This window comes from Cryptomeria japonica, chromosome 5 (genome assembly GCF_030272615.1).
Source record: "Cryptomeria japonica chromosome 5, Sugi_1.0, whole genome shotgun sequence".
NCBI lineage: Eukaryota > Viridiplantae > Streptophyta > Pinopsida > Cupressales > Cupressaceae > Cryptomeria > Cryptomeria japonica.
This window is the reverse complement of record NC_081409.1, coordinates 868,389,457-868,399,954: the sequence shown is the minus strand read 5'-3', so window position 1 is coordinate 868,399,954 and position 10,498 is coordinate 868,389,457. Positions and strand designations below refer to the sequence as shown.

The window sequence follows — 10,498 nt, the reverse complement described above, 5'->3', positions numbered from 1 at the left end:
AGCTTTCAATGTGTTCTTGTCGTTGTTTGAAACCTCCTTTAAGAGGAGTGGAAAATTAAAAACTATTGTAATGGGGAAGACCAATAATCTTTTTTTCCTTTCTTAACTTTGTTAGGGATGTTTTTGGGTCTTATTTAGCCTTAGTTGGAATGATTGTGAGATATTTGTGGTTGCTTAGTGGCACAACACTGATTTGGATATTCTCTTTGTCCTGATGATTTGGACTAATGTGGTGGGATACCCTTTTTGTGGGTTTATTCTTTGGGCATTTATAACTGTTAAGAATGATTAGGTTTTCTTTTGGTGGGACTTTTCAAATTTTAATAATGTGTGGAATATGTGGAGGACATGGTTGAGGACTTGTTTCCCTACAATGAGCTAGCATGTGGACCTTGATTTTGGTACTGATGGTGGGGCCCCTTAATTTTGGTGGCACCTTACTCATATTGGGATTTGGCCGTGTTCGCCCCATACGTCGACTTGGCTTCCTATCAATGAGCCTGCCATGGTGGATGCCACTTGGGGACATATCTTTTTGCAGGCCTTACCTAATAGTTATTAAAAATGTACTTTTGTGACTTTAATATGGATCCAAAAGTTATTAACTTGTCATATTTGTTATATTCCTAAGTCGAGAATGGCTATCACCAATTTTCTTGATTTCCTTTTTGGAATTATTTTTTGTACTTTAGGTAGCGAGTGGCATGTTTGGCATCCCAGATAGAGGGTTCCTTGTAATAATTGTTGTTACTACAACACACCTCATATTTACATGTGAATATCAAGATTTTTCTTATTGTAATAACGACTCTTTGGCTAAATCTCTTTGCAACTCTACTAGGAAAATGGGGGATGATAGGGTTAGAATTAAACCTATTTTTCATTCGGAATTCAAAGATAGTGAGATTGTTTGGAATATATGTAGCAAGGGTGGGGTTGTTCAATTTATTGAAAGTATGAATGGCTTTGATGAAAATCTTTCCATTCATTTTTCTATGTCTTGGGAGAATCGTAGGATTAGAATGGGGGGCATTTCCTCTAAGGTCGATGAGGATGCCATAGCTAGGGCTACTGGTCTTCCCACTAAGGGAGGAATTGGAAGAAGCAAAGTTGTGTTGCTGACAATGACAACTTGGCCTTGTTCTTCAAGGATGGAGAAAAGCCAGTGAAAGTGCATGGTGAATTTGATAGTGAAGAGCTATCTTCTCCCTAGCACCAAGTATACCTAATGATAATGAAATATTTCACTCTTGAAGGAAGGTTTAAGGTCTACTATTTTTACCATTTTCCACCATAATGCTTTGATTTGTTTCCCCTTCTTCCTACTGAATTCCCTTGATAAAATCCTAAGGGATGCACTTGATGCTAATAAAAACTCAAACAAGAAGTTTGTTCCACTCTATCAAGGCCTCATATTTAGGCTTTACTAGTTTCACCTTGCCCTATGTCCTTCCAAACCCATTGTTGTCATAGATGTCGCTATGCATTCTAAATCCCCTACTTTATTCTGCCAATTTCAAGCTCAACTACCCCTAAGGGATCTAAAACCACTCCTACTACTTCTAGCCTCATTGCTACTAGTGTATGAAAAATCAAACACATTGATACCCCTTTAAGAAATGCTAAGAAGGGTAAATTTATCCCTCCCCAACTAAAAAGCCCAAACTCTAGGCTCAACCCCACATTAAGGAGATTGGTAGTGAAGGGGATGAAAAAGGTGCAAGAAAAGGTGCAAGAAACACTAACCCATGTAGGTCTAACGAGCTAGTGGGTAATAAAAAAGGGAAGGAGGCTACAAACACCAACATGGATAATCCAAAGGAGGTGGAGGAGATGAAGGATGAGGAGGATGTTATAATACCCAATCGAAGAGTACCCTAGAGCCCCTAGACCTAACAAAAATAGCCCATCTATCAAAGGATGACGTCCTAGATAGGGAGACACACACAACTAAGGAGGACTACACCTGTGAGAAGTGCTTGGCCATTACTATGGATTCGAGGAGGCTTTGAAGGTGAAGATGGCAAACTTGGAGAAGAAATTGGTGCTTGTCTCTAGGTTCAGCTCCAAATTCATGCATATCCCGACTACTACTTTGTGCTTGCTATAGAGGAAGGTCCGGAAAAAATATGTTGATAATGAAGAAAATTACAAGGATCTCTTCAAGTTCCTTACTTTAGACTGGAGCAATTTTTTTGCCTAACCACTATGGGGTTGCTCTGATTGTTAGTTTTTGTAAGTATTTCATACTTGACTATAGTTAAAAACACATTTCATTATAAGGCTTCTATTTGTTTTTGATAGTTTATGTTTGGAATCAATGTTGTTAATGGCTTGTTGCTACCTTCGGGGTGGTTTGTATAAAGGGACAACACCCTAGTTTGCTACTTTAATTATCAAATATAAAATTTAAAGTCAATTTAAACTTTATAATGTTGTTTCCAAGCTACTATAATTAAAATGTGAAAATGTAAAGTTAAAATATGCATATTATACTACAAATTCAATAAATAAGAAAATATAAATTTGAATAACATTAAGTCTTGGTTCAAGTTCCTTTTGAATATATTTACAATCCACATCATTCCAATTTTATTTGAGATGAATACATTGATAGTCGAGAAATTGTGAATGTCCAAAGTTGATGTTCAAAATGATCCTTGAATTCAAACTCCATTGTTCCTCCACTTGTTCTCATCAAAAGAAATTGTGAATGTTCATCATCTTGATTCAAACCGTTTCTTGGCCAAGCTTCCACCTCTAATATAACACCTAAAAGTGACAATAAAATTTAAAGAATTAAGTATATACAATTTATTTAGAATGTTAAATTACATACTAAAATTAAAATTAAAATTAAATTTTTAATATTTATTATTAGATATTTTATATTTTAAGCCTTGTAGTTTATATTTTTAAATAAATTTCAACAGCAACCTTTTAATTAAATATATAATTGAATAAATAAAAAATTAAAAAATATTCAAATATATATTATAATTATAAAATAATATAATAAAGATATTAAAATAATTTTAATTAAATAAAAATAAAAGATAGAATTTTTTTCTAAGTTTTATTAATAGTTGTGAATTGTCAATTAAATTGTTACTTTATATGAAATTGAAATATTTTAAAGTAAATTATAAAATTAAATTAATAATATAAAATAGTTTGAAATAAAAAATAATCATTCAAGTTATATGAATATTGTTTTTTAAAGAACTACTCAAATCTTAAATATAATTTATTAATTATTTTAAAAAATCAATTAATAGTTAGTAAATTTTGTTAATTTAATTTATCTATTCATCTCTTCTAAATTTAAGTATATTGTGTTAGATTTTATTAACAAAATGTTTATAAATATGAACAATTTAATATATTTTTTGTTTCATAATATATAAAATGGTGTATTAAAGATGGGTGAATTTCTTTCCTTCAAGATAAATTTATCTTAATTGAATAAGAAAATAGATTAAAATCTTTTTGAATTATTATTGATAATAAATGATAGTATATTTATCATAATAATAATAATATGTTTTATTTTTTATATAAATTTTATTTAAATGATTTTTTAATCATATTTTATATTCTAAACTGTAGAGTGTTTTCATTTGTTTTCCATTAATATATTTTATTGAAAATTGATAGGTTGAATCAAAGAATGAAATTGATTGAATTTGATTTTTTTCTTTTTCCTTTTTAATTTTGATATAGATATTAAATTTAAACATCCAGATAATAAAATAGAATGTAAAGGTTAAAGAAACATACTCTCTTTAACTTTGATAAAAGCTCCACCTATATGCTTGCTACGAACCTTTAAAATAAGCTGAAATTTTATAATTTAAATCAATATAATATTCAAAATATTAAAAACTTCTCTCATATATAAGAGTTTTGATAGATTATAAATCAAATAAGTTTTAATACTATATTGGTAGATTGTTAATCAAGTTTCAACACAAGTACTTTACACACCATAATAGTCAATTGAAATAAAAATAATAACATAAAAGTAAGAAGAAATTATTAAGTATAAAAAGATCCTACTACATTCTTTTGAAAAGTTTGTAATTTGTTAAGCTAATACTGTGGAGGAGGGCACAGAAAATAACCTGTGAATCAATATTGAGAAAGACACACACATTTTTCCACACTGGCTTGCCTGCAAATGATACAGCTGATCACTAAATCTCAATTTGTTTTATAAGTTCAGATCATATACTTTATATATGAACATTATATTGAGGAGAATGTTTTTTAATCAAAATAGACTAGCTCTTACCATTAGCAATGTGTAGAAGCAGTTCAGTGCCCTTGGCAAGCAGTGCTCTGCTGTTACAAAAATCTGCATCACTGTTTCCACTCATTGTGTCTTCACCATTAGGACTTTTAGGAGTACAACTGCCATCCTTTTCAAAAGGTATAACAGATGAATGACTCCATTTATGATTTTCCTTTTTAGGCCTTGATTTGAGTGTTGTTGCTCCTCTTAGGGCTAAAGAAATGAAATGATAACAGAATTAGATCATATAGATTAGATTTTCACAGTTCATAATGATCAATGTGTTGTGTTTCTGGATTCAACTGTGTAGAAATTTATTTTTATCAATGTTTTAGATCATGCTCCATGATTCATCATCATCTACAGCTCTCTCATCTTGATGATGGATCTGAACGTTGATACAAATAAATTTCTAGCCAATTGAATCCAGAAACACAGCGCACTGAGAATTAGAAGAGATATGCATGTAAAATATGTATTAGGTATATCTGATGAAAGAAAGTAAAACAGGACTAATGAAAATGTTAACTTGTTATTTGAGATTTTATCCTCTATTTGTAGAAAACTGTAATATGAGCCACTACTGAAACTTACATGTTGCTGCTGCTGCAGTTAAAGTGAGAATATCTCCTGCATTTTTTGCATTCACGGCAGAGGTAACAACTGAGGAAATTTTGTGACGATCAGCACCCATGTTCTCAGCAACTTCCACACACTGTGCAGCAACAAGGGCAGCTGCAGATGCCACAGCAACATTTGTCTTGCTCTCTGAATCTTCATTGATATGTCCAGCTGCTATGGCTGCAAGTGCTGCTGCCACTCCTGCAACAGAAATGGCTGCATGCAGTTGTGCATTATGTAGCCTAATCTCCTCTTTTTTCTTATCTTTGAGATCTTTAATCCATTTTTTGATTGATGATGCTTGTAACATAGTCTTCAAGCAGGTCATGTTCCTTGGAAACTGCATCAGATATGATTATTTTAGTTCTTTTACTTAGAAATATGAAACAAAGCTGGCATGGTGAGTATGGTTTTCTTGATTGTTTATGGTATATAGAAGATGAAAGCTTACATACCAATTTTTTCTGAAGTCTCTTTCCAAGGTTCAGTTCAGGGTGTATTGTTTGCTGCATCCATAGCCAGGCCTGAAAGTAATATAAACAGACAGATTAGAATTGGCAGATGAACTCAAAAATTGAAATCATGGTTGTTTTAGTCTTCAAACCCCATCATGCCCAAGGGAGTCTTTGCCCAATTGAGGTCTAATTTAGTGAGTATCAACTTTGAATCAATATCAATTCAGTCCAATATTTAGACAACATTCCAATTTTACTGCAAGAGGAAGGGGAGAAAAAGAAATTGCAACTACAGGCTACATTACCTTAAGATCCTCTGCTAGCCGTGGAGTGGGTGGAAATTCTTCCTGATTTGAGAATTTCTCCATTCCACAACGAGAATCTCTCTTGGGAATAAGTGGACACAGATCCTGCAAATCAGCATAAACTCTCCAATATAATTCAAAGTTTACTTATATGAAAGATTTAGATGTATTTAAACTTACACATGCATAGGAACAATCATCTAAGCAAGCATATAAACTTGGATAGGTTCGAGAGACCAAGGACTCAAGGGCATTATTAGTCCTTTGATTTCATCTCTACACCTCATGGGCTCTGTTGGCAGGCTGAAGATAAAGAACAGAGTCAACTCAGGCCACCGCATATGGTCCGAGGTATAGAAATAGATCACTAGCTTACTATAGAATAGTAGAACTAAGAGACATATACTGTGATATGTAAAGCAGAGACCTACATTTTAGATGAAAACATAATATAATGAAGATGTTGTCAATCCAATTCTATATGTTATGATTGTTTCATTGTCTTAAGTTACTTTTGCATCTGTTAATTTTCTTTACTATGTACTCTAAGGTATAAACTGACTACATAGTACATAAGATATCTTTGTGATACATATCTCCGGTCTGTAGTTTTCCCAATTCTCTTGGGAACAGGCTCTGTCTAAATATAGCTGATATTGGCATCTAGAGTATAAATACAATCCAACATTAATAAACTTACAGTTGGTGATCTGCAATCTTCGCTTGAAGTGAACTGAAGGCTGGATGAAGTGACTGAGAATGGGCTCACTACCATTGCACGGCTCTTTTCTTGTGAGTTTGGTGACAGAGCTTGCATTACCTCTATTGAGGAACTGCTCCATGAACGTGAAAGAAATTCCATTGGTTCAAAAGGAATTTCAGGAATAGGATTGAATGGTATGTCGTTAGGAGTGCACAAATCCATTGCAGGAAAACTCTCTTCTATATTGCTCAGTGTGTGCACAAAGTTCCCCTTCTGATAAATTGTTAAGTCGGACATAATACCTTCCTGCAACAAAAAAATCATAACAAACATAATCATTTCATCAGACATGAAATTCAATTGATAATAGGCCCAGAATTGACATTGCACCACTCCTAAGGACAGATTCTATGCCAAATGAAGTGCAACTAATGGTCGAATTTCTTGATTTTTTAACTAAAAGAAGGGTAAAAATTTATTCAATCAATAAAGAGATACAAAGAAGCAAATAGCCCAACAAAAGGAGCACCATGGGGCTCTCTCACTATCAACTAACTGATAAAGCACATGAGTCATATCAGGAGGCAAATGCCCCTTATCCAAAATATTCCAATCCTGTATCTGAACCGACGCCCATTTGGCCAAACAATCAGCAACACTTATGAATCGAAAGAGGGTTTTGAAAGGGTTCCAAAACCTTTCACAACAAAAATAGCAACGATCACATGAGAGTAATACACAGAAACAAGACCCAGCAACATAATCATTTGATCAGACATGAAATTTCAAGATAATAGATCCAAAATTTGACAGTGCATGACTTCTAAGGAAGAGATTCTATGACAAATGAAGTGGTACTAGTGATCGAAGTTCTTTTATTTATTAGATAAGCATTCTATGAATTGGAAGAGGGCTTTGAAAGAGTTCCAAAACCTTCTACAACAAGAATGAACAACAATAACATGGGACTAAAACACAGAGACAAGAACCAGCAACAAAAAGTGACACTATGTTCCAAGTTAAAGATGGCCAAAAATATTTCTTTTGTGCAGCGACTTACAACTGAAAACATCAGCAAGGTAGGAAAACAGGAGTAATTCTTGGATCAAGGGATTTCATGAAAGCCATTGAACATCATCTCAATAAATAGGTCATAAAGATGGGGTTTGATTAGAGAAATCGAATATCATTTGAATAGATGTCATAAAGACCTGTATAGACTGGGACCTTGAGTTTACAGGAAAGTAGATGTAATAGATATGAAAATATAGTGATGGTGTGCACAATCATATCACCATCCTACCAAATAATAAGACCCACCCGTGGAGAGAAGCAGTTGAGCTTCTCAGGCCAATTGATAATCAACTTAGCCGACCTTGAAGCAGGACCAGAGTGCAGATCACAGCTTTTTAACAATGGAAGAATGTGCCCCGAGCCAATTTATAAAGTTCTGCTGGGCGTTATTGTAGCAGTGAATCCAAATGTTTTCTATTCATAATAATTCACTTAATTCATTAGAACTAATATGATCAGGAAGCAATAAAACATAAAAATGCATTCATCCAAAACAAACTATAATTAGGACAGCAATACAAAGTCACCCACAAGAAACACACCAAATAACCATTGGATTAAAAAAATCTGCAACAAATCAAGAGGTAGTGGGATGGAATATACATTCGACAACAAAATCTATTTAATCTGAAACTTTTTAAGCTGGTTCTATGTGTAATCTAAATTTGCAGAATCACTCGAGGAGAAAAAATGATCTCTATCTTTAGTAAACAATGTAATTATATTTTTTTTAATAAGCACTAGAAGGAAAGTTCCAACTGCTTTTCTTTTCTCTCTTCTGCAACAAAAATAAAAAATAAAAATCAGTGGTTAGATGTGAGTTTGATCTGGTGAACCTAAACCCATTTAGATTAAAAAACTATTATTTTTAGGATCTGAGTTTGCATTCTTAGGTTTATAATTCAAAAAAGTTGTTTGTAGAAACAATTTTATGTGTTTTTAAATCAGCATTTCAAATTATATTCACTGTAAGTTTATAATTGCATCCACCAAATATCATCATTGTATCTAATGGATTCCAGACCATAATGCAGAACTGGACTGCTTGGTCATTAATAATTGAGTTATCAATTTAATAGTTTACTTTTGCTACATTCTCTAGAATTTAATGGCTGCCTATTTCAACTTGTTCCTCAATGTTGCTGGAATGGTTAAAAATATATGCCCTCTGTTATTCAACTTTTGGAGAAAATTTATGTCCATCAGGTGGGATCTTATTGACTTAATGCTTTTGACAGTAATTGAGATTTTTAATTGAAAGCATCTGTGAAAGCGAAGTGAAAAGATTTATTTTGATAATAAATTTGTTTATATACTCATAGTGTGGGGTTTACCTTTGATGAGAGGTCTAGCTCAGAAAAAGAATGTGATAAAATATTTCAGTCCCCGAATATTCTGTTGGTGCACTCATTCAAACATTTTCAATATGATCTACTTACATTTTTAAGTCATCAATTCATTCACTTCTAAAGATGGATTGCAGGAATGATATGCCAACTACAGACCATGGAAGAAGAAAATCTATAAAAGGATTGAAAGTGTCAGACAACCTATGAACATGCCATCAAAGGGGCTACTGGGGTAGTGCTCAATTCTATAAGAGGTGATAATCTTAAACAGGTAATGACCACACCCATTCAATAAAATTAATAGAAGTGATATTTAAGTCAACATTAAGTGATAGAAGAAAAGTTTACAATTAAGATTATTCAAAATCTTAAAATTTAATTAAGATATTATTATGTTGATATGTTTAATTCTTTAATGGTATTATCTTTTTTATCTGTGAAAGAAAAACAAAAAAGATAAAACTGTTATTTTCTTCTTTATTCAATCAGAAATGACAACAATATAGATATATTAGTTTACTTGTAGAATGAATTTGAATGTTGTATCTAGATTTAGTAATTATAAATTTATATGTAGAATGAATTTGAATGACGTTATATCTAGATTTAAGCATTTTTTAATTTGTATGTGTTAGTGAACTTTCAAATCAATATTTTCTAGATCTAATATGATAGTTATTCACAAGATCAACTCTTAGAAATGATACCAAATTTAGACTTGCCTTTATGACAAAACTTACAGATATTAATGACCTTTCATATTATTTATATGTAGAATGAATTTGAATGTTATATGTAGGTTCAATGATTTGTAAATTTGTATGTGTTAGTGAACTTTGAAATCAATATTTTCTAGATCTAGTATAATAGTTATCCACAAGGTCAACTCTTAGAAATGATACCAAATTTAGACTTACCATTATACCAAAACCCACAAATATTAATGAACTTCCATATTATTTATATGTAGAATAATTTAAATGTTATATTTAGGTTCAATAATTTGTAGATTTGTGTGTCTTAGTGAACTTTCAAATCAACTTTTTCATCTAGATTTAGTAGGGTGGTTATTCTCAAGGTCAACTCTTAGAAATGATACTACATTTAGACTTGCAGTCACACCAAAACCCACAAATATTAATGAACTTCCATATTATTTATATGTAGAATGAATTTAAATGTTACTTGTAGGTTCAATAATTTGTAAATTTGTATGTGTAAGTCAGCATTTTCATCTAGATCAAGTATGACGGTTATTCACAAGATCAACTCTTAGAAATGATACCAAATTTAGACTTGCCATTATATCAAAACCCACAGATATTAATGTACTTCCATATTATTTATATATAGAATGAATTTCAATGTTATATGTAGGTTCAATAATTTGTAGATTTGTATGTTTTAGTGAACTCTCAAATCAGCATTTTCATCTAAATCTAGTAAGACGGTTATTCGCACGATCAACTCTTAAAAATGCTACCACATTAACTTATCGTTTCATCAAAATCTATAGATATTAATGAACTTACAAATTAACATCTTTTCATAAAACCAACTCCCAAATATATAATGATTACTCTAACCCAGTTTATATCTTTTAACAAATTAAAAGAATTGGCATATATAATTCCCTTAACTATGGTTGTAGGCACTTACTTTTGTTACATGTCTTTATTTGTTTTTTCATTTCCACA

At 31.8% G+C, this 10,498-nt stretch overlaps 1 protein-coding gene across 4 annotated transcripts; it reads right to left on the bottom strand.

Annotated features, from left to right (window-relative positions):
• Positions 1-2,507: 2,507 nt before the first annotated feature.
• Positions 2,508-8,572, bottom strand: LOC131043411 (VAN3-binding protein). Of its 4 annotated transcripts, XM_057976604.2 has the most exons (10): positions 8,056-8,572; positions 7,699-7,866; positions 6,376-6,684; positions 5,676-5,780; positions 5,371-5,439; positions 4,889-5,255; positions 4,295-4,507; positions 4,125-4,174; positions 3,781-3,838; positions 2,508-2,772 (listed from the first exon to the last, which is right to left on the bottom strand). In XM_057976604.2, exons 3-10 carry the CDS (start codon positions 6,673-6,675, stop codon positions 2,582-2,584), a joined length of 1,353 nt encoding a protein of 450 aa, XP_057832587.1. In that variant the 5' UTR covers positions 6,676-6,684; positions 7,699-7,866; positions 8,056-8,572; the 3' UTR covers positions 2,508-2,581. The 4 variants fall into 4 exon arrangements, with proteins under 4 accessions (XP_057832587.1, XP_057832586.1, XP_057832588.1 ...); XM_057976603.2 differs by having other exon boundaries at positions 7,699-8,572; XM_057976605.2 differs by lacking the exon at positions 7,699-7,866.
• Between the last annotated feature and the right edge of the window lie 1,926 nt (positions 8,573-10,498).

What these genes read in the sequence shown, in the direction of transcription:
- LOC131043411 (XM_057976603.2), bottom strand. Translation starts at nt 6,675, where the DNA reads ATGTCCGACTTAACAATTTATCAGAAGGGGAACTTTGTGCACACACTG. An exon ending in GCTTCTACACATTGCTAATG is followed by an intron (nt 4,175 to 4,294) that starts GTAAGAGCTAGT and finishes TATCATTTGCAG; the next exon opens with GCAAGCCAGTGTGGAAAAAT. An exon ending in TTCTCAATATTGATTCACAG is followed by an intron (nt 3,839 to 4,124) that starts GTTATTTTCTGT and finishes ATAAAATTTCAG; the next exon opens with CTTATTTTAAAGGTTCGTAG.